This window comes from Elaeis guineensis, chromosome 1 (assembly GCF_000442705.2).
Source record: "Elaeis guineensis isolate ETL-2024a chromosome 1, EG11, whole genome shotgun sequence".
Lineage (NCBI taxonomy): Eukaryota > Viridiplantae > Streptophyta > Magnoliopsida > Arecales > Arecaceae > Elaeis > Elaeis guineensis.
The window spans coordinates 177,261,405-177,286,567 of record NC_025993.2 but is presented as its reverse complement, the minus strand read 5'-3'; the positions used below and the strand labels follow the sequence as shown (position 1 = coordinate 177,286,567).

General features: G+C 37.9%; 1 protein-coding gene across 2 annotated transcripts in view; it reads right to left on the bottom strand.

The window, feature by feature from the left end:
* Nucleotides 1-11,307: 11,307 nt before the first annotated feature.
* The window catches only part of LOC105032104 (uncharacterized), a 39,257-nt gene continuing 25,401 nt past the window's right edge, over nt 11,308-25,163 (bottom strand). The window contains exons 11-12 of one of the 2 annotated variants that reach the window (XM_010906454.4): nt 15,389-15,614; nt 11,308-11,583 (exon numbers count right to left, since the gene is read on the bottom strand). In XM_010906454.4, coding sequence (XP_010904756.1) covers nt 11,531-11,583; nt 15,389-15,614 — 279 coding nt within the window. In that variant the 3' untranslated portion in view covers nt 11,308-11,530. The remainder of the gene's footprint in view (nt 11,584-15,388; nt 15,615-25,163) is intronic. The other variant, XM_010906455.4, reaches the window with a different exon arrangement.

Here is a 25,163-nt window from a genome sequence, read left to right as displayed (position 1 = left end):
AATCATTATAGAACTTTTGTTCCACAATGCTCCATCGATGTTGATGAATTTCAGAAATATTTAGAAGAAGAACGGGTTCAGGACTTTCTATATGGTTTGAATCCGGAATATAAATCTGTCAGAGTTCAGCTTCTCGCCAGAGATATTTTACCTAGTTTAGGTCAAGTCTTCTCTACTATTTTAAGCGAGGAGACACGGCGACGAGTGACTTCTGACTCCAATAGTTCTGTAAGATCAGCTCTTACTGTACAGCCACAGCAGGTAGGTGAGAAGGTATGTTTTCATTGTAAAAAACCTGGGCACACTAAGGCATTTTGCTGGGATCTCCATGGTCGCCCAAATCAGCCTGGACGTAGTAGTCGGGGCCGTGGTGGTCATCGTAGTGGTGGAAGAACTGGAGGACAAAATCATGTTTGTGGACCTGTCCAAGCCAATCTCTCTGAAGAGACCGAGAGTGTTGTACACAGCTTATCTGCAGAAGAGTATCAGACCTTCCGACGAATGATGAAAAAGTATGAATCATCTTCTAACACCACACCTACTCTGGAACAGTCTAGCCACCAGGACGGATATCTTGACTCCTCTCTTTTTGCACACTCAGGTACTCCATATAAATTATCACATGCATTTACTTACAGAATATCCAACTCCTGGGTAATAGACTCAGGAGCATCCAGTCACATGACAGGGGCATCTAATAGTTTTATTTCCTATTCACCATGTTCAGGACATGACAAAGTCCGAATAGCTGATGGATCCTTTACCCCTGTCTCAGGAAAAGGATCCATTGACTGTACTCCTAGTTTAAGATTATCATCAGTATTGCATGCTCCATCCTTTCCTACAAATTTACTCTCTATCAGCTCTGTTACTAGAGATTTGAATTGCCCTGTCACTTTTTGGCCTTCTCATTGTCTATTTCAGGAGCTGAAAATGGAGAAGATACTTGGGGGTGGTAGATTGCACAATGGACTCTATTATCTATCAACTGATGAGAAAAATATGAATTCTTCTTTGACGGGGTATGCATTGTCTGTTGAAGGTGCCACTTCAGAACTTATGTTACATCATCGTAGGCTGGGTCACATTCTTTTTTCTATTCTTAGTCACTTATTTCCGTCTTTATCAACTAAATGCAATAAAAATTTGTTAGTTTGTGATCATTGTGAGTTGGCTAAACACACAAGAGCAGTATTTTCTATATCTGGAATTAGAAGTTCTAAACCTTTTGTTTTAATTCACTCTGATGTATGGGGACCATGTAGTACTAATACTCTCATGGGCCATAGGTGGTTTGTTACCTTCATTGATTATTTTAGTCGAGTGACTTGGGTCTATTTATTGAAGGAAAAGATGGGAGTTTTAAACTGCTTTAAAGAGTTTCATAAACTTGTAGGTACTCAGTTTGGTGTCAAAATTAAAATTCTATGTTCTGACAATGGCACAGAATATATTAATCAGGAGTTTCGTGCGTATCTTCACACTCACAGAATTATTCATCAAACCACTTGTGTTGATACTCCTGCTCAAAATGGAGTTGCCGAAAGAAAAAATCGGCACTTATTGGAAGTAGCCCGATCCTTACTTTTTACCATGCAAGTTTCTAAATTTTTGTGGGGTGAGGCTGTCTTGACCGCGGCTTACTTGATCAATCGTATGCCTCTAAGAACACTCGGGTTTAAGTCCCCCATACAATGTTTGAAAAGGTCTACTGATTATGTAGTCACTCCTAGGGTCTTTGGATGTGTTTGTTTTGCTCGCGATCATAGACCTTCAGTAGAAAAACTAGATCCACGAGCATTAAAATGTGTCTTTGTCAGTTACCCTGCTACTCAAAAGGGATACAAGTGCTATTATCCCCCTGAGCGGCGAATGTTTGTTACTATGGATGTTACTTTTCGAGAAATTGAAGCTTATTATGAAAGTCGTCTATCTGATAATAAGACACCAGAATTACTTCTTCCGGGTGACTTTTTATACACACCAAAAAATTCTGATGCCCAGGAGGAGTATCATAGAATGATGTTCAGAGGGAGCCTAGTATTGAGAAAGAAGAAGAGTCCAGTGAAGAAGAGTCCAGTGTGCATTCACCACCAACTGCCCAAGTGTCTCCACCGCTTGAAGCTTCTTCTCCAGAGTCTCCTAATGGTAACAATATCTCTACTACTCCTTCCATTTCTAATCTTAATATTTCTATTACAAAATGGAAGGGTACTCACTCAATTGTTCCTCCTGCTCATTACCGTTATGATATCGCTAATTATGTTTCATATAAAAATGTGTCTCCATCTTATCAAAACTTTGTAGCTGCATTAGACTCTGTCTGTATTCCTAGTACCTGGCAAAAGGCTATGGCAGAACCTAAGTGGAAGGAAGCAATGTTAGAAGAGATGACTGCTTTATCCAAAAATCAGACATGGGATCTGGTCACTCTACCAGCTGGTAAGCATCCTGTAGGGTGTAAGTGGGTGTACACTATAAAGCAGACTCCAGAAGGCAAGGTGGAAAGATACAAAGCTCAGCTAGTAGCAAAGGGCTACACTCAAATATATGGAGTAGACTATGATGAAATCTTTGCTCCAGTGGCCAAGATGAACTCTGTTCGAACACTGATATCATGTGCTGCTAATTTTGACTGAAAATTACATCAGTTAGATGTGAAGAATGCATTTCTTCATGGAGATCTTCAGGAGGAAGTATACATGCAAATACCACCAGGATTTGAAACCAGAGCAACTATTGAAAAAGTCTGCAAACTAAAGCACTCACTTTATGACCTTAAACAGTCTCCTCGAACATGGTTTGATCGATTCAGTCGGACTATAAAAGGAATGGGATATAAACAGAGTAATGCAGATAATACTCTATTCTATAGGCATCTCAAGAGAAAGAAAACTATACTCTTGGTTTATATTGATGACATTGTAATAACAGGAGATGACCATCATGAGATTAAACAACTCAAAGAAAAACTAAAGCAAGTATTTGAGGTAAAAGATCTGGGTCCACTAAGATATTTTTTGAGCATAGAAGTTGGACGATCATCCAAAGGTATTTTTCTGTCACAACGAAAGTATGTACTAGATTTGCTTTCTGAGACTGGGATGTTGGGGTGTAAGCCTGCTACTACTCCAATAAATCAGAATCATCGAACAGTGACAGATAGTGGAGCTCCTGTTGATCGAGAAAGGTACCAGCGGTTGGTTGGAAGGTTGATATATCTTTCACATACAAGACCAGATATAGCCTATGCTGTCAGTGTCATCAGTCAATACATGCATGATCCACGAGAATCACACATGGAGAGAGCTTTCAGAGTATTACGCTATCTGAAAGGATGTCCTGGTCGTGGTTTGTTGTTCTCACAACACAACACCTTCCAGGTAGAGGGATTCACTGATGCAGATTGGGCTGGGTCATTGGATGATAGGCGATCTACTTCTGGATATTGTACATATGTAGGGGATAATTTAGTTACCTGGAGAAGTAAGAAACAGTCAGTGGTGGCTAGATCATCAGCAGAAGCTGAAAATAGAGCAATGGCTCTAGGCATATGTGAACTTCTTTGGCTTCAGAAGTTGCTTAAGGAATTACAACTTCTAAACAAATTTTCTCTTCGGTTGTATTGTGACAACAAAGCAGCAATTGAGATTGTAAGCAATCCAATACAGCATGATCGTACTAAACACATCGAGATTAACCGTCAGTTTATCAAGAAAAAGATTAATCAGGGTCAGATCTGCATTACCTATATTCGGTCTTCTGATCAGGTGGCAGATATTCTAACCAAAGGGCTTAGCTCAGTGTCTTTTTCGGGATTGATTGACAAGATGGGGCTTCGAGATATCTTCGCCTCATTTTGAGGGGAAGTATTGGAAGGATTGAACTTAATTGGAAAACTATCCAATTAAAGGTCCAAGGATTTATTCCTTAGCATATTCTTGATTAGTCTCTATCATATTCTTGTTATTCCCTATCTATATTTGGATCTCTGGCATATTCTTATTATTTCCTATCTATATTAGGGTCTACATATTTGTATTTATAGATCCTTGTACGCACTTTTGATTGTAAGAAGAAAAAATAAAAAATAAATAGCTCCTTCTCTTTTTCATCACCCACATCTGTAATATTTTGTACATCAAATTTTGTTTATATACTGATGAATTGGAGATAAGAAATGAAAATGCATGTGCAGGACAAACTTCAGAATAAATAAAAATTGGATGTAATTGATAGAGTGGAAAAAGTTTAGCAACTACGAAATGTATATGTCTTTGTACACAGCAATGGTGATCATGGTTGATTTGTATTATATACAGAGAAACTGCTCCATCTTATATGCAAAAATCAGAGGAAGGAATTGGGGAGCATCACCTGAGCTTGTAAAAGGGATGTGGTGTTTTTCCTAATAATCAATTTTCAATTATTTTTCGGTCATCGTCTATCCATTACTGTGTTAATTCTCAAGTAAAATGGCACCCTGAACTGGATTGTCGTGAAAACCCAGCAGTTTATGCTGTTATGGTTGCTGAAGTCTTCAAATTTTAGATATGTTATTTGCTTCCTCAGATCAGTAATTAAATCAAGCAAACCTTGGAGTATGAAATATCATAACACTTCAATTAAAAAGGGCTTGTCAGAGAGATTCACCTCATTAACTGATTGTAGGGGCTTTATAAGAATTGGCAAATAGAACTACATTTTTTGACAACACTTCTATTTCCTCAAAGAAAAACTACATTTGTGAAGGAAATGAGGAAAAAGATGAGTGGAAAACCTAGACCATGCATATGCTACAACTTTATTATCTTGATTTTTTAAATTAATTTTTAAAGTCGACAAAAAATGCATTTCAGTCATCTTGGGATACATATGCTGCGTAGGAACAAATTGTTATCTTAGAACTTTTCAACTTGCATCTCAAGGTGGGTTGGATAGCATCAATGCAAGTAGGGAAAAGGAAACTGCTTGTTGCAGCTCTCAGTTGTTTGATTAAGCAAGGGTTGTTTTTACAAGAATAATAGAAGTGCAGGTTTTAGGATGCAGCTATCACTTCAGGGTTCAAACGATCAAAAATCTGCAATATTGTTTGGTTGTAAAAACAGCCCTTCTGTTGTTCATTCTCCAATTATAACATAAATAAAATTACTGACTGAAAAATGGTAAATCCATTATAACATCAAATAACAAACATAAGCAAAGAAAAACATGTTCTAGATATTAAAGCTTTAATTTATATAAGCAAATATAATATAACAAGTAAAATCCATACATAATCTGGAGATACATCAGTTATGCACATCCTACCTCCAGAAAACTTTGTAATAGGAGCTTTTCCACTATGTAATTGACAAAATTATAACTTGGTCAAGTTGTAGTTAAGAACGAAAATACTATGTAATTTACAAAGTGGTGAGAGGACAATGGCCAATAAAGATGTAAATTAGGGTTAGGGTTCTGATCAAGGAGTGGGACTAGACAGGGGATGCGAAAGGAATAGAAGGGAAGAAGAGATCTAACCTTAAAGAAACAAGAGCGCACCGGCGACGGCAAGAGGGAGAGCTCCAGAAGCGAAAAAGAGAGGCGGAGAGGGATTGGAGATCAGATCGATCGATGATGAGAGATGAGGAGAGGAGAGGTCGACACCGTCGACCGTCGACAAAAGATGGAGGATCGAATGCGACGGCAACGAGAGGGGAGCCAGGAAGATCCATCAAAGGCTAGGATTTCTCTACCATTTTTTTTCTATCGGGTTATCGAGGGAGTCCATGGCCATCGGGGGTCATCGGGGGTTATCAGGGTTATTCGAACGGGAGAAACAAAAGATGAGGAGTATTTTAGGAATTTTAATTTTAAACTTTGGAATGGGCTTTGAATCCGTAGAGAAGATCCATGAATGAGTTTTAAGGGGATTGAACTATTCCCATTCCTCTCTGGAATGAAAATCGAAATGGAACTTCTCCTAACCAAATGATTAGAATAGGAATCATCCATTCCTATTCCTATTTCGAATCTCATTTCTTCCAACCAAACATCCTCGTAATTGACACAGAATGATAGGAAGAGATACAGGGAAGAAGAATGTTTTGATATCTTCTATGGTTTTATTTAAGCAAAAAAAAAAAGAAGAAAGATATCGATGCTCAGCACATGGATCACCACCTCATCCGTCAGGTACATGCGGATGGTGCTCACTGCCTGCATCTGTAGTCGTTTTCAATTCCGCATCTCCATGGTGGTCGGCTTCTCATCGCACAAGAGAGCATCGATCAACTCCTGTTGGATGAGCACGTCCTTCACCCTTGCCTGCCACAAGGAGAAATTGCTCTTACCATCGAACTTGTTGATCTCCATCTTGATTGTTTCTGTCTTCTCCATCTTCAGTCTTGCTCACCAGCGTTGCAATCTGCGTCCTTGTACCGCCTTGCTCTAACACCACTTGTTGGGTGGATGTCTGGTCAGGACACCACCTTCCAAGACCTTTTCAGTACCATGCGATGCAGTAGGAAGAAAGAAAAAATAAAACAATCAAAATACGTGGATCAGCCATAAAAGGACTCGTCTCCACGGGGCATGCAAACTTCACTATGAAAAAAAAAATTTATAAGAGGAGACCTCACTCTCAACCCTCGTACACCTAATTCTCTCTCACCTGAAGTTTTTCTCACAAAAGCTCTCTCTTTTGGAAGACCCCTCTGAACCTCTGAAGTGTCCGGCGTCCGCTGTCCAGGAGCCATGCTCCTTCTTTCTCAATGGCCTCATGCCTCTCTCTTTTTCTTCTCGGGTTCCACGCGGCATCCTCAGCAAAAAAATCAAATCACCCACACTTTCTTCACTGTTCAGACCTTTTTATAGGGCTAAAACTCAATTAGATTAGGTTTAAGAGTCCTAATCAAACCCAATTAAGATCCCAAACCGTTGGATCATCATCGGGAATCATCCACACCATCCGATTGCACTCCGGTTCATGGAATAGTGCCATGAACCGTGTGAAACGCATGAAAAACGCCCATGCGATCCACAGGCCCAGCCGTGGACCACCCGATCCATGGTGGACCGGGGTACAGGCCCAGGCAAGGCGCCTGGGCCTGGGCCGGCCCGTGCGCGCGGGCCCGTGCATGGGCTGGGCCGTCTGCCCGCCTGGGCCGCGCGCCTGGGTCGCGCGTCCCGCGCGTTGGCCCCGCCTGGGCCGCGGGCCGTCGCCTGCGGCCGTGCCGCCGCCGCTCCACCGGCCGCCGGCGGTCCTCCACCATCTCGGATCTTGTGCCGACTTCAAAAGCTCGTATTTCCTCTATCCGAGCTCTATTTGGGGTGATCTTGGTCTCGTTGGACTTCATTTTTTGTCGCAAACCTCGCTGTATCTCAATATGGACAGAATCTCAATGCATCAAATCCTAACACATCCCTGCTGGACCGACTAGATTATGGCATGTGTTCGTAGTCCTACTTTCTCCATCTTGATCAACGAGGCACCAATGAATTATTTCTGTTCATCGACTAGACGACAGCAAGGTTGTCCTTTATCTCCATACTTGTTCATTCTTTGTACTGATGCTCTCTCAAGAGCCCTTCGTGCAGTGTCCTAAGGTTCGAATCTGGATCTTTACCTGCTAGCTCCTAGGGCTTGGCCAATCTCGCATTTGCTTTTTGCAGACGACTGTTTATTGCTGGGTCGGGCATCAATCCGAAATGCTATTAGCTTTCGGAGAGTCTTAGAGGAGTACTGCCTCTCTTCGGACCAAAAGGTGAACATAAATCAGCAATCCGCCCCAGTCCGAAGACTTCAATTCATCTTCGATGTATGAGACGGGGTATCTTTAGAATGGCAAAGCACAACGAGGTCTTGCAGTACTTGGGAGTTCCTATAGCAGGATGTCGGCTCCAGAGGACTGAGTACAGTGGAGTGCTTCAATTGATCCGAGAGCGGCTGGAGGGGTGGTAGACTAAAACTCTATCTATGATGGGCAGGATCACCCTGATGCGGTCAGTCTTTAGTGCTATTCCTGTATATCTCCTGTCCAACACTTTCCTCCCAAAGCTCATGATGGGGGAAATTGAGTGGCACTTCCAAAGATTTCCGTGGAGTTTGAAGACTGGAGGCGCTGGTGTGCATTTACTACCTTGGGATATTGTGTATCAGCCATTGGTGGATGGTGGTTGGGGAATCCAGTCCCTAGCCACTAGGGGAGAGGCTCTTCATCCTCGGCATGCGACATGCTTCCTGCTTGATCCAGACGGTTGGTGGAGCTTGATGATGAGGACCAGATATGGATCATGGAAGGCTGGAGTGGAGATCCAATCGACCCGAAGGAGTTCCTTCCTATGGAAGGAGATCTGTGCGTGGGCCTCTATAGTCCACTCATAGACTAGGTGGATTGTGGACAATGGACGGTCTGTTAGCATCCTATTGGATCCCTATATAGCTGAGATACCGCTATATCGATGGCCAACCTTCATCAACATGGACATCAGAGATTCTATGAGGGTGTGTAATATTCTTGCCCAGGATGGTGATGGATGGGACTCTGAGTCTGTGATCTAGTTGTTTGGAAAAAATCTGGCTAAGCATATGCAATTGCTAGTGATTCTGAGGCATGCCACTTCGGATGTCAGAGTTTGGAGATCCTCCTGTGTGCCGAAAGCACTAACTAAGGATCTTTACTGTATATTCCGAAAGGAGCCTTCGAGGCAACTTGATATTGGATAGATCTGGAAGATTGGAGTGCATCCGTAAGTTAGCCTTTTTCTTTAAAAGGTGGCATGACGACGGCTCCCGACCAGATCTCTCTTGAGAGCTCGAGGTATGGGCCTTCAGGCTATGTCCGATCTGCAGTAGAGAGGAAGTTCCCAGTAGAGAGGAAGGAACTGATGAGCACCTCCTTTTTCGATATCCGAAGGCAGTGTAGGTGTGGCAACTACTCGGGCTTTGTGGATTTCTTCTTCTGGAGGCCATGTCAGTCTAGGAGTTTCTGAAACAGCTGAGACTATGTGCTACTACTGAAGTTCGATGTCGGTTGGTATTCAGATGGCTTATATTGCCCCCCATATCTGGCTTGCTAGGAATACTCTAGTATTTAAGACCAGAAGATGCCAGGTGAGAGTCATCTTGGAGCAAGCTTTAGCTATGGTTGTCGAGGTGATTGACATGGCCTTAAGACCCTCAGAGAGATCTGGGACTCCTAACCTACTTAGGTAGCGACCCAGGATATGTTAATCATCTGAGAGCCCCCTCCTATGAGATTTCTTAAGATCAACTTCGACGCTAGTGTTAAAGGCAGGAGTGGCGGATCTAACTTCGTTATCCGTAATTTTGCTTCTAGATTTGTAAGGGTTGGAGGTAGTGACCTATTTGATCCAACCGTTCCTTCTACAGAGCTCCAAGCTGCATGGATTAGGATTACTTATGCATGTCGAATTCTTCATACTGCGTCGAATTCTTCATGCTGGTTATCTGTTTATCGAAGATGATTTGGCCACGGTGATGTTTTGGCTTCATCGATGTTTGCATGGAGACACCCATCGATGGCCACGGTAGTGTTTATTGCATGGCATCTTATTTTCCCAGTGAAAAAGTTGCATTTGGCCCCTGATTTTCTGCAAACCTAATACTTACCTAGTTAACACCACATCAAGATAGCAAAGTGGTCTAGTTGAGTAGTTTACAAGACATGAGCAAGCATCCTATGGCCTTAGTCCCATGTCTAAGACACCCAGAGTTTACATTTCATCTAGGAGTTTATTGAAAGCATCAGACTTCTCACAGAGGGGTTCTTTCCCCCTATTCTTTTGCATTGGAAGTGTCATTCCCATGATGAGAAACTTCTTATCCTTTCCCAGAGGCATGCTGTTCTATAGAGGAAACATCCATTTGATCATACAAAACTCAGCTGCTAGATTTAAACTCCTATAAACTCCATAATATGTTTAACAAGCAAACTAAATCTGAAATATGCTATCCATTCTCAGATGTTAATTTGCTTTCGTGCCTTCTTGGCACCGATACTAATAATGAAATACTTGTAGATACCAGTATCTCAAGTGACCTACGAAATTAGAGTGATGCAGTGCAAGCAAAAAGTTTCTCCTACTACATGGCATGACAGTCATCTGCACAACTCAAAATTGTGGCACAATTGTAGTGGTTGGATTCTTGAGTTTCCAAACCTGTATCACGTATGAAAGGTTTTCATGTGCATCAATAATGCCCCAAAGCATTTTCGATCAAATAAATAAGCAAATGATACAAAACTCTGCAACTCGTCTACGGGTTGCTCCATTTTAGAGAATTCCAATAAAGTTCATCTTCACTTCAAACCACAATTTCCATGATGTTATCAGCCTCTCAAAGTCATCAATCACATTTTAAAGTTTTTTTTCCGAATGCATTTAGAAAAGAAAACTAATCATGTTATGAAAAAAACTGGATTGCATAGAAGTAAATATGATTGTTTTAAAAAACTGGGCAATGGAAAGGCACACAAAAAGTTCCAAGAGCCTATACAACACTGCCTTGGCAATGCCCCATTCAACTAAACACTATGTACCAAGTCACACCAATCTCCTTATGCCACATGACAGGAAGAACTTTTCATGTGAACGAAATGGGCTGCTTCATTCGTTGCACCTGGGTGATAGTCCGGTGGTTGTATAATCAATATAGGAAGAGTCTAGGTTCAGATCTTGGTGCTGTTGTTCCAAAGTGTTTGACCTAGATTATTCTTAATAGGGGAAATTCTTTGTGCACCACGTGCGGTGCGGAACACTAGCACCGCGCATGATGATTGGCTCACATGTGGGATCGGGTGGCGCATAGAAAAAATAATTTTTTTTCGCCGGCCCCACAGATGAGCCAATCACCGTGCGCATTCGCACACCGCACGCGGTGCACAAAGAATTTCTCTTCTTACTCGTGATACTCCCTACTGTTTTTTCTCAAAAAACAGAGAGGTTCAGCACCTTATAATAAAAATTTTTTATGGAACAACATAGAATGCTTGATGGTGCTAACAATTGAAATTATTTACAAACATATAAAGTACTAAATATGTTGACAGGGATGCACAACAAAACTATTCATAGGTCAACGTCCTATGGATCATACCAGATTCAATCACCATTCCATCTTCCTCTGCACAATTGTATAATTTAAAAAACCAAAAATGTCCCATAGGGGCAAGAATCAGTTCCACCAGGAAGGGACCATCAATTTGTGAGCCATTTCTCACAACTTGATGGTACAGTCTTGATAGCGGCCAACTAATCACCATTTTGACCTATGTGAGGGCTGCAGCATAATCATTCCACTGAGAGAACCCACATCTGATTAGATGGAAGATAGGCAATTCAACAACCATAAGCCCATGCATCCTAGACATCGTTAATGAAATAAATTAATCTATCATAATGCAATGCCCAAAAAAGCAAAAAGAAAAGAAAACAACTTTAATGTGTTCCACCATTTATCCAACTATTCTGACAGGGGATGTACAACAAAATCACCCTTCCCTTGTGAGAAAGTCTTGGATGGTTAAACCACAGAAACACGCCCATTCGTCTTCTGCATTGTTCCCAGGGGCAAACCTATAAAACAGGTACCAGCAACATTACAAGATGTCATCATGTTACAGCCTTACAGGAAGAACTAGATGACTTTTATGATTTATTGAGTGATAATTGTTCAGCAAGATATAGAGCACAGCCTCTGCAAATTTTACATCTTTGACGAACTACAGATAAAATGCAAAATATCATTTAAAAAGATTATGGGATTAAAAGAGCAAGGCAATCTTGGTGACTCAAAATATTGTGAAACTCAGATAACCTGGAGAACCTGTGCATGACCCAGTCTATCATGAGAGGGGAGTTTAACCCAGCCAATCAATATTGGGGAGGCTCAACAGGAAAAAGAACTAAATAGATAAAGTCACGTCCAACTCATATAATTTCTGTATTTCAGGTTACAGTAGTTTATCCTTGACTTAAGCCAATTGAAAAATGAATTGAGAACTCTCTGAATCAAGCTGTAAAGTTCTCCACTAATATCGATCCCTTAAAGTTTTCAAAAGTTAAATGATGTAGAATCTTCAATAATTTTAAACTACTGCACTAAGGTAATCAATTGAATACCTATTTCAAAGTGTAACTTTTTAAAGCATAATGGTTGATAAGCTGCCTTAATAATTAAAGCTCCTGGCATTTAAACAATGACAGAGGCCTTCACCAATCATTCCATTCATTTGATTAGGATAAAGGTATTTGTAATTTTTACAATGTTTCTCTCAAAGAGGACAGGCCTGCAGTTGTCATTACTTATGAACAGCATGCGTATGTGCTTCTCTTTTAATTAGTTTCAGTATAATGAAATGTATGAAAAAGGATATAAATATAAAATTTTATATCTATTCTAATTATTTCTCAGGTAACTAATAAGTACATAGATAATACTGACCATTTAGACATTAATTTAAAGCCATATAAAATGGCATGTTCCAAGTAATGAATATTACGATGCTGGATGAGATATGCTAAGATCATTAGTGGCATGAAGTTCCTACATGCAGGTGTTCAATTGCTAAGGTGATTCTAGAATCATGTCTACTTTTCATCGAAGAATAAAAAGCCTTTTTATTTTCTAACTTTTGGATAAGCCCATACAGCAAAGGTAACTAATGTACAGCAAAACCTAAAGTTGTATCAGCATCATGGAAGCATTTAAGGAAGCCAAATGAAGCAAGGGAAATTTCATCAAATATATAACATACCAGACCCATATATCATACCATATAATTTTATGCGGCATTTTTAGTTTTCTATAGGCTTTTCTCTAGGACCAACTTAGAACTAGGTTGCAAATTTCAGATCTAAATAGAGGTCCCTCAACCTTAGAAGACAAAATGTTTTGACATGTATTACTTCACAAGGATTTCGCTATTGCATGCCATGCACAGTGTTGGGGGGGGGGGGGGGTTGATTAGCTGTAAGTTAGTGATTCATGATTTTTTTTTGTTTTTTTTGGTGGTTCTCCACCTTAAACAATACAATACACACTTCATTCTGACAATTCTCTACCATTTACACCGACCCAAAACCTTCCTCAACCAATATCATCATTAGAATCGAAAAGGATAAGTTATTGAGAAAACCATACTTGTTATGAACTTTTGATAGGGAAGACACCTTTAAAGATTGATATTTGTCACAACTATGGCTAATTACTTATACACAGAAGCAGGCCCGCCAACATCTTGAATGCTTCAAAATTTAACATAGAAGCTAAGCAGACATCTACTATTTTAAGTTTTTAACCATTAATTATAAATTTAACAAAAATTATTATTGCCTCTAGGGTAGTAATGCCCAAAAAAAGAATGCCAAAAAGACTAATTTTATTTTTTTCCATATCTTTATGAGGGGTTTGGGGGACTTGTCTTCCCTTGCTCCCTGCTGGCTCTGCCTGTGCATGCCCATGCTGACCAGGGATTAGCATTCCACATGCCACATGCTGTGCCATGCCAACAGTTGGCACAGACCAGCCTGCTGTGGGCACGAGACTAATTGCATTGGCACAAGCATTTTTTGGATTTTACTAAAAAATAGGTTACTTTAAATTCCTTTCCAATATTGATAAGAGTTGGTCCATGCATTAAGTAGTAATAATAATAATAACTTAAAGCTCTATATAGTGTCATACAATTTAACAATATTACCCTATCATACAATTATGTTGTAGTTTTAAAACTATAGTATGGCTACATAATAACTAGTATATGTGAGATAGGGATCTTCCAAGTGCTCCGCAGCCAATAAAGTGCAACTGCTCCCTGTACAAGGCATGAAAAAGTGGAAAAAAGTCATTGGAACCTTTTTGCTTAGGGTATACATTTTGTGGTTTGAGGCCTGGCTTTGGATTGGACTTTAGCCATTTGGTATCATTCTATATGCTCCAGTACACATGGTTACTTCTGCACACATGAATCCCCATGCCGGCACCAGTCCAGAACCATATATTATGGCCAACATGGACGGACCATGACCTAAAACCTTGATTTTCATCAAGATTCTTGCATTTTCTTTGATAGATAACAGTACTCATCTTTTAGAAGTCTAAAATTTACAAAAGCAGCTATTTAAAAAGAACAATCATGCCTTGACAGTCCTCGTGAAGGACAAGATACTTTGATTAGTAAGGGTACCTGGAGGAGAAAAGTGATCTTTCATCGAAAGAGGACAGTTTGAGATGGAAACAAGGAAATTTCAAAAGCTGATTGGTGTTCTCATTAGGTGAAAAGAGTCAAGTTTTAGGAATCAATGGTCGTGCTCTATTTAGTCACTTAGTTGAGATGGAAACAAGAAAATCATTCAAAAAGCTGATGGGTGTTCTCACTAGATAAAAAGAGTCAAGTTATAAAATAAGTGGTCGTGTTCTATTTAATCACTTAGTTCCTTTCCATGCTACATAAAATATCATATAACATAATCATTATCAGAAAGCTTTATCTCATCTATCTGGTCCAAGTCTAAAGAATAATGTATGATCCTGGAAAGTTGAACAATGTTTTAAGTTCAGCTATCAGCCTAGCATCATCAGCTCTTAAAATCCAGGCAATGACATCTTTAGATAAAAGAGGACATTACCGTGAAATGAAAAGGTTGGTTGCTGGATAAAAGACCAATCTTCTTGGTTACCCAATTTAAGCTCATGCAACTGCAGAACATATATAAAACTATAAAAGTTTACTTAGTTCTATCTTCTCTTCTTCTCGCATCTTCTTTGTCTCATCTTCTTTTTCTTGCCCTACTAATTTTTCCCTCTTCTCTTTATCCCTTTTGTTTTTTTTTTTTTTTTTAAATCTCACCATCAACCAATGACATATGTATGGAATGAGTTTGCTCTTGTATGCTATTCTCATCATAAATAGAAATGGTATATGAACGCACTTCCCTGGACATGCATCAGTAATGGACTTCATTATTCAATAAAGGATTCTTACTCTATTATTATGCTTAACAAATTAGACACCTGTGATCTTGTGTTGTATGGAGAAAAAAGTGAAACTTTGCTACACAAATGAACTTCCATGGAGGAAATGAATTGGGTTGCTGTAAAGACTAAAGAGAAACATCAATAACTGCATAATAATGTAATTTTATATGTATCCTTCTGATTTCACAAAATTTTACTCATAGTGGAAGATTCATCGTCATCATCATGAAATACTGAGGAATTTATACAAAAAGGAGAAAAGAAACATCAATAACTGCATAATAATGTAATTTTATATGTATCCTTCTGATTTCACAAAATTTTACTCATAGTGGAAGATTCATCGTCATCATCATGAAATACTGAAGAATTTATACAAAAAGGAGAAAAGAATTCTTCAACCTGATTTTGCAGCATATGAATATTGTGCAGAATGATATCTGGTTTTCATGACACCCATTGAAGCTGCAGCTACTTCAGGTTTCAAAAATCTGTTCTCTCTGAAATGATTTGGAGAACTTACAGCTGATGGTAATGCTCCTGAGGTTCCCAATAATAGTTCTGAACTTTGTGCTAGAACCTGCTCAGGGTTCCAAACAGCAGCCGAGGAGTACATATCTCTCTGTTTCTGAAGGGAGAAAGTGGAAATGTAATTGCTGCTCGCAATGGATTTTTACTAAATAATCAGTGATACAGAATAAGCAAGCAATGCTTGCTAATTTGTAATAACCAATCAGTAGTTATGCAAGCCTGGAAGTTTTTGTCAGTCAAAACATTTCATGCATGAAATAAATGCTCATTGCTAAACATGTTCAAATTGAAAGTCTTATGCATCCAAATGAATACATTCAATGAATGGTTAGGAATTAAACCGAACTAGCTAAGGAGAATGAGGCTAAAGTCTCATGATTTTCCTTATAAGTTTTAGATATCTAAAAAAGATTGAGAAGTTAAAACTGTTAGAACTTCAACTGATTTTTATGGATATTTTCAGTTCTTTCCAAAATTATTTCTTGGTGCTTTCTATGTTTAATGTTATTCCAAAACTATTTTATGTTTCATATTTTCAGTCAAAACACTTCATGCATGAAATAAATGCTCATCACTAAACATGTTCAAATGGAAAATCTTGTGCATCCAAATGAATCTGTTCAATGAATGGTCATGGGAATTAAATGGAACTAGCTTAGGAGAATGATGCTCACTTCTTTGAGAACTATGTTTAAAAAAGCAAAGTTTAAGCCTTGATGCACAAGGTAAAGTCTCATGATTTTCCTTATAAGTTTGCATATCGAAAAAAATAATTTTAGAAGTTACAACTGAAAGAACTTCCACAGAATTTTCGGGACTTTCAGTTCTTTCCAGATTTATTTATTGGTTTTTTTTTGTTTTATTTTATTCCAAAAATTAGATTTGGAACCTTTGAAAAGGTTCGAAAACTTTGAACCAGCCCTTCCCATTCTGTCACATCTGAAAGGAGAAGAAGGCTTATGAATCTATTTATGAGCTCTTGACTTCATAGCCATGTGCAAATGCACCCAGTCTCGCACGACAAAGCAGGCTAAACTGTAGCCAGGTGTGAATGTGGGTTTGTACTCCTTTTTGTTTTATTAAAAGGTTTGCAATTAAAGCCACTGTGAGCAGCTGGGCTCTCTGGCACAGGACTGTAGGTATTGAGCTCTAGTTTGATCAAACTGATTGGTTTAGTTGTTGGATTTCCATGGGCCCTATTAGCAGTTTACGGGTAAAGTTGCAGCCTGTGGACTTCATCGCTGCATCACCTGCATGACAGAGGAATGATAGAACTCTTAGCATAGTATATGTGCTTAGATCCAGTCCAGGCTTTAATTTTAGTTAATACGATTGTCCATTATTTCATATCATCATCATCATTATCATCTTGCAAACTTCACATTAAGTTTAGACATTTACAAAAAAAGCTTTGAAAAGTTTTGCAATTTTAGTTCTTTCTTTAATTTGCTTCAAAATTGCAACTCTTCCAAATGATTATTCAACTACTATTCCCAACAAAAATAATAAGGTTAAGGATGTAAGCTTTGTTATTAGACTTAATAACAGAGTTTGATAAAGATCACATTGCACATGTCAGATGTGGACAAAACTTGATGGTTTATATCTATAAATCTTAACATTAGTTAGCTTTGATTTTAGATCATACAAAATGCATGCAAGGATTCAAACAAAAATATTCCTCTATTCTCTTCTATTTTTTTCCTAATCTCTATACATATTAGATGGACATGACAGAGAAACCTATCTCTCCAATAATTGTTAAAAGCCTAAAGATTTAAAGAAAAACCCAACCCCATTTCACTCAAATCTCATCCACATAATCACTGTCCTATACTCCTATTAAAAGCCAGAAGAAGGGGAAAGGTTGGGTTTTAGAGTTTGTTGCTCTCCCTTGATTCTACGGAATCCTAAAAGGAAGTCTTTTACGGCTTTCTTTTGCTTTCATTAATGGCATGGGGAGTTACATGCTTGGCCAAAAGTTAGTAAAATAATTGAAAATTTCAAATAATAAAAGTCACAACTTCAAATAAGTTGTTGTAACCGACCTTAGCTCAGTTGGTAGAACGGAAGACTGTAGTTATGCACGTTTATCCTTAGGTCGCTGGTTCAAATCCAATGGTGCGGATTTTTTTAGAGGACAAACCTTGGCGTAATAGTAAGATTGCTCCATTGTGACCCTGGGTGTTATGGGTTTGAACTTTGAAATATGGAAATAGCTCTTCGCAAGCAGGGGTAAGGCTATGTACATCTCACCCTCCGCAAGCAAGGATAAGGCTACATACATCTCACCCTCCCCGGACCCTGCTCTCATACACCGAGATGACATTTTTTTTTTCAAATAAATTGTACCATCCCATACTTCTCCACATGCTTAGGTGTTGCCTTAGGAATCCAAACATTTCTTACATATAAGTTCACTTCTTTTTAAATGCTCAACCAAGGTTTCAAGCACCAACTTGTACTAGCCAGTACAAGATTAATCATACCAACTTGTTAAGGTACCAATATGTTTAATGGTTCAATATGCCCTTTACCAACATATGGTTAGTGTTGTGCCCACCCTAGTAGTGTACCATGTGTTCAACATAGGGGCATGCAGTACCATACCAGTAAGTTACCAGATAAAGGGCCTTGATAATGGTACTGCATGTTGTTCCATATTGATAAGTTACCAGAGTAGGGCCATATATTAAGACTTAAAACAGTGTTCTCGATTATTACCATATGATACAAAATGCTTTGGATTGTATCATTGGGTTTAGCCTATTTAAAGTTTTGGATATACTTTGCCCATACCCATTGATATCTCTATATCAATTCCACTCTAGAAATGCCAAAGTAATTAGAAGATATACAAATGACTTTTGGATCACCTTTTTTAGAAAGAAGCCAAACTCAAAAGTCATGTTCCATCTTGATTAGTTGACTTAAAATGGTCCACACTAAGCAATTCCTATTGCCTTCTCTTTTTCTTGCTCACTAAGTTATAAAAGCAAGTTAGGTGGGCTTCATTTTTTTTTGATCTGATTGGGGAGAAAAAAGATTTCCTTCAACATGCTCAACTTGGACCTCTTAAAAACATAATGGAAAATAGAAGAACTTCAATCCCTTTTGCTTTCATTGATTTCCTAATAGAATTAATTATGATGCCTCTATTTATACTAGTGAGATCCACCCTTACAAAATTTGAGGATTCCTCTTCTAGTTAGAAGAGGCAACAACTTTCCTAAAATAGCCATTATTAGTACAAATAAGCATGAAAAAAATCAAAAAATCAAATTCTCATATGAATAGATCTTAATTCCTCCAATTTTGCCTAATCACCTCATTTAACTCATCTTAGATTAAGAGTAATGCCTAGTCAAAGTTTTTCTTGAAAAGGAAACTTTTCTGGCTAGCCTGTTTGGAGGCCTAAGCACTATTGCATGCCCAGTGGACACCCCATCATAAATCTAGTTATCCAATTTCAGAAAAAGAGTATCTCGATCGGGCATCGTACAGGGAAGTTATGGCCCTCCGAAGTTTTGATGCCCAATTCAACTTCCGATATGGCAAATCTTACTCCTGGACCCTGCCTCTACAATAGGCTGAATGATACTCTAGGATCACTTTTTCCTTAAACTATATTTATCTATTTAGATCTAAGGAAGCTCACAAGTACAAAAATCTTTCTAATTTGTTGTCCCTCTCTACTATTGCTCTAATTGTATCCAAGTTAGTTAGCTCTCCCTCTTCTTAAAGCTTACTCATAAAGAGGCTTTGAAAAGGATTTTGCAATTTTGTTTGATTCTTAATTTTCAAATAGAAAGATTCTTCTCAAAATAATTTTCCAGTTATTACCCTCAAGTCTTAACACAAAAACATTAACTTAACAACAAGGTTTGCCAAACCAATACTCGGAGTCATATTATCTAGCTAGTAGTTTCGTACGGTACTGGTACATATCGTATCGACCCAAAAAGTGTCGAAACTAGGAGCAAGGAGAGAGAGAGGGAGAGGGAGGGAGAGGAAGAGACACAAAGAGCAAGAGAGAAGGCGAGAGAGAGGGAGAGAAAGAGAGGAAGGAGAGGCGAGAGAGAGGTTCCTATCGTCGACCTTGTACATATTGGCAATGATGGTGGCAAAAAAGCCAAAAACCCTAAAAGCGTCTGAACCTCACGAAGGATCGCGAGCGAGAGCTCAAACAAGGTGAGTGCAATCCAGCAAAAACCTAATGGGGTGGTTTAAAGACAATTACGCTGGTTTAGCCCTCAAACTAAGTCATCATTAGGAACCAAGCCAAATTGGGCATTTCTGCTTGGTTTGGAGCGTTTGGGGTTGGCTCACACTGAGTCTCGAACCAAACTGCCAAACCACCATATTCCATACTAGTTTGCTTTAGTACATCTCAAACCATTTTGCAGATATTGGCTAATGATCTGAAAGTTGTATTCAGTTGTATTCAACAAAGCAAAGAACATACAAAGAAGAATTGAGTAGATTTAACTACAAAATTTAATGAAGACCATACTCCACATGTATAAAAGTGGGCAGAACTTAAATGTTTTGTCCACATGTGTATATGTTAATATCTAATAGACTTAAGCTTGAAATTAAATTTATACAAAATGCCAAGAAAAATTTTGAAAAGTATGAATCTCTTTCCTTTTCCCCTAACTCCATATTAATTAAATAAACAAGAGAAGAAAAACTCTGACTCTCCCCTCACCCAAAATAGCTGAAAATCTAGGGAAGATCATAGAAAAAACCCAGCTTGCTGCCATGTTATTTATATTTGGAATGCCTACTAAACACCAAAAAAGAGAAAAAAAGTAAAGGGTGGATTTTACTGCTTGTTGTTCACCCTTGGTTATTAAATAATCCAAACAAAGAGTAAGTCTTTTAGGATATTTTCCTCCTATCTTTATGGGAGTTATGAGAATCATATGTTTGATAGAAATCAACAAAAAAGATGAAAAATATTTGGGTAAAAGGCATTATTTCACCCTAAATTGCCTAGTCAGTTGATAATTTTCCATATTCTCTTTGTTGAAAATCCAAATGTTGGATAACATCAATGGGTCAACCAAGAGGCCTAACTTTATATTGTTCCAGGCTTCCAGTTGGATTGTTTAGTTGAGCCTCCTAAGCATTTTGGGTATGTTGCCTAGACCTAACCCACTAATGCTCAAAAAAATTCCATATAAATACTCTAACTAGGGTGCACGTATACCCTTATAAATATCTCAAATTATATGTATATGTTGCAAAATTTACTATTTGCATGCATACCCTTATGAATATCCGAAACCGCACATATGCCCTGCAAATTTATCACTTACATGCAAGGATTCAAATCCCAGCGGGATGTCCCGTGGGATACCAGGATGGAGTACCATCCCTGTGTCGGGGCATGGCCGTCTCGCTAGCGTCCCACCATCCTGATCAGAACGTCTTAGAACATCCTCTATTCCAAGTGTCGGGACGGAGTGGGACGACGGTACGTTCTATTCCATATAAAAATCAGGACAGTCCCATCCCACGGGATTTAAAACCTTGCTTACATGTATGCTCATATAGATTATTTCCTTCCACATGTATGTCCTCACAATTCATTATTTATGTGTATACAATTATTTCTTTTTGCACATCTACCTTATTAAGCATATATATATATATATATATATATATAGTAAGTTTGTGAGAGTATACATGCATAAGAAATAGTTTATAAGGGCATATATGCAACTAATAAATCTATGAGGATATACACGCAATTTTAGATATATATAATGGTACAGTAAAAAACTCTTATAAACTAACCCAGCTATTTGAACGTTTGAATCGGCTTTGTTTGGAAAGAATCTAAGCTCAGAAGGTCATGTTTCCTCCAGACTAAGTGACTTGTAAGTTGTAACCATCCCATCTGAGCAATTTTATATATGTACATAGATAGAGAAAGAGAAACTACACACATCAAACTTTGACAAAAGATTTAATGATTTTAAAGTTGATGATGGATCATCCAAATCGAAGATCCATATCATTTAAGTCACTAAAAATGCCTACAAGTCAAGATTCACCTATCTTGGTGGTCTCTAACCTGTTCACCAACCAGGTTCAAAAAGGCGTAAAATATACTCGTATGCTCAAATAAATGATAGGACACATAAATTGAAAATCCACTTCATGTATCGTGATCTACACATCTTAAAACATGGGTAGATTTAAATTCACTAGGTTTTGATTATTAGATCCTAACAAAACATGGTATCATTATTATCATACTACTAAAACCATTTATTTTCCCACACAGTTGATGTTTATGTTAGAGACCACCAAAATAGTTGAATTTTGGTTTCTAAGAATTATTTATAGCATACATTAACATCAATAGTTTGGATTTTAAATTTGGATTGTGCATCAATGATTTTGAATTGTTAAATATTTTTCCAAAAAATTAAAACAAAGTATGTAGTCGAACTTGTACATGTGTGCGCATATCATGTTTCCTTCCTAACAGTGTCTCCATACATCAGCTCGATTTTTATCTCCTTCATAAAAAACACCTATCTACTATGATGAAAGAAAATCCACAAGTGCAAAGATCTTCTTGATTGTTGCTTCATCTTTTCCTCTCTTGCCTATTCATTTTAGCCACTGCTCTGTGTCTAGATTTATTCACTCCGTGATGCAATGTGAAAGGGAAAAAGGGATAATTTGATCGACAAGGTTATGCTTCGAAGATCAAGACACAAATAAAAGAAAATTGTATTGAAGAATCCTTTACTTGGTGAAAAAAATTCTCCCAAAAAGAATTTTTATTAATAACTCAAAGGCTTCCCTTACAATGTATTATGTGCATATTTATAGGACATGATACCTTAACCCTAATTCTGGCATTAAACCCGATACAAATCATACTCGAAATAGGACTTGAGATAAGAAAACATATTGGAATTATACTATTACAAATATGGAAACCTGGCTAAAATTTGATATTGTCCCTAATGGAAAATTTACAAGAAAATCTGCCAAAAACCTCTGAATCCTGTGAGTGGATCTGCTGCAATCTTCGCTTGCGAATATTTGCTAGCTCCTCCGGCACTTGATATGGCCTGGTTGGTCTTAATACCTCTTGGCTGCATCTTGTGTTACGTCACTCCCTCTCCTCTTCATCCCAAAAATGGGATATAGATAGCGATTCAAGCTATCATGTCAACTTATTGGAATACTAATGATATATGAACTTGTTCTTAGGGTTTATATAGACAAAGGAGATGATTTTAATTTTTTTATATGAATGTTATTTTAAGATTTTGATTCTGTAAGATTGTATTAGAATTTCATTTAAAGGCATAATTTGATTTACTTACCTTTTGTGCTTTGTACAGATATATAGTTATAGATTCGAGGTCGGTTGTCAATAACCAGTAAGGCTTACCTTGATTTTTTTTCTTCTTTTTGAATTTCATATTGCTTTCCTAGGATTAGTATGATATAGAATGTTTAATATTCAACAAATCATTACTGACTTTTAACTGCAATTCCAGATTTACTGTACTTAAACATTACTAATGTTGGCAAACATGATGCATCTGATGAGGCATTAATGGATATCAGCCATCACTCCTTAAAAGAGATGACAAAGAAGCGATAAAAATAGGTAATGAAGAGGGCAGAGGAAACAAAACTGCACTATGCATTGGATGTTCTTTACTTATTTATAGTTTTTAGATCATGCTATGATCGGGAACTCAATAATGAAAACAGAAGAAATAGAGATGTGGAGACATTTAAAGACACTCCAGCTCAATTCATTTAATAGCCAGGTATTTATGGCCATGGGTGATAATCCATGGCTAGATGTGGACAGGGAGATGAAGTCATCTTCCCCTCCCCTCGCCCACACACCCAGCTGCGTGGTGGGAACACACACACACACAAACAAGTTATTTGGGCCCCCATTGCTTTTGCCTTTGTTTTTTCTCACAAAAATCCGAGAAGAAAAATGAACTAGACTGAACAAGTTCTATGATGAAACCCTTTAGTTTTTTAAAATTGCTTGCAAAATCTTTATAGCTTTTGGTAACTAAGATTTATTGCTTTCTAAAAAGAGTGAAAATAAAAGTAAGGAATAGCAGAAGTTTTGTGCAAATTCTACTTTCAACATCAATATCCATATGCTATTTCACAAAATTGTAGAGAAACAAAAACACAGAATCAACAATGATGCCAAACAGGCCCTTAATTATTTTATAGTTTTTTAATAAAGAACTGCGTGAAATCTGCCACTTGATTGTTTGAACTATTTTAATAAAAAAGGGAGCATAAAATATTGTTACACAATAAAAAAATAAAGAAGATGTAACAAACCTAGACAATGATTTCAGAATATTTTTTTTTTTTTACCTTGATAAGAAAAAAGGGAGGAAGAAAGATTTCTTAGGAAAAAGTGAAATAAATAAAAAGGTTAATAAGTGTTGTTTATTCTTAAGTCTGAATTATTTCATAAAAAATGTTGGAAAAAAGCAATGCTACATGGAAAGGCACCATGGAGGAATGAGAGAATGCGACTAAGAAGTCAAATAAGCACTTAAAAAGCAGAGTCTGATGATCAGGCCTCTATGCTTTTGAAAAAGCCAAATAACATTGTTAGTTTTATAGTTTTCCCTTCTTTTTTGATAAAATCCATTGTGAAGGAGTTATCAAAGATTCCAGAATTTGTAGTCCCTTCTGTTGAAGAGTTCATACCGATTGCAAAATATTTTTATTCATTATTTGCCACAAAATCCCACTGTCAAGTATTCTAGAGATCTAAGATAAATGAGGTACCTTTACTGAAGTTTTTCTTCTATACATATACATACATACATACATGTTAAGATATATTTAGTATTTAGTATTGCATATTTCTTTCCATGTATAGTGGAGGTTTTTATGACATTATTGCTGTATTATTGCTGACCTATGTTGTCATATGTGTATATTCTGTATTCTATATATTTTGATCAATGAAACTCCTAGAAGGCAAGCTCTTTTATTCCTCTTTCATGGTATCAGAGCAGCAAAGCTCTAAGGAATATCATCTGTGATAAAAGCATGATAGAAGCATTGCCTGCACTGAAGAGCAGAATGATTAAATTTTCCACATATCTGGCATTGTGTGCCATATCGTGGAACATAGGATTGTTGGTTAAGATGAGGAAAAGGCTGAGAATATATGTATGCTCTATTGTATCCACGATCAGGATTTGAATTGTGTCTGCCACACTGTCCTTGACCTCTACGAAAACTACCCCTGCATCCACCACGATGACCTCGAACGTGATTTGGATAAAGGACTTCTCCTTCAGTGGTGGAAGTAGGTGTCATCAATCCGACATGGCACTGAACTTCTATCTCTTCTTGCAATAAAAGAGGTCGAAGTTACTCAAATATAAGTTTTATCCTGTGTGTGTTTAATGCACTTACAAATCCTCTATATTCCTCGGATAGTCCCAGAAGAACAATCATAACCAAATTGTGATCGGACTCATCTTCACCAATCGTCTGAAGGGCATCTCCTATGGATTTAACTTTTTGCATATATTCACTCATACCCATTGATACTTTCTTGATGCTTCGTAATTCAAATTTCAAAGAAAAGACCGTAAAGATGGTT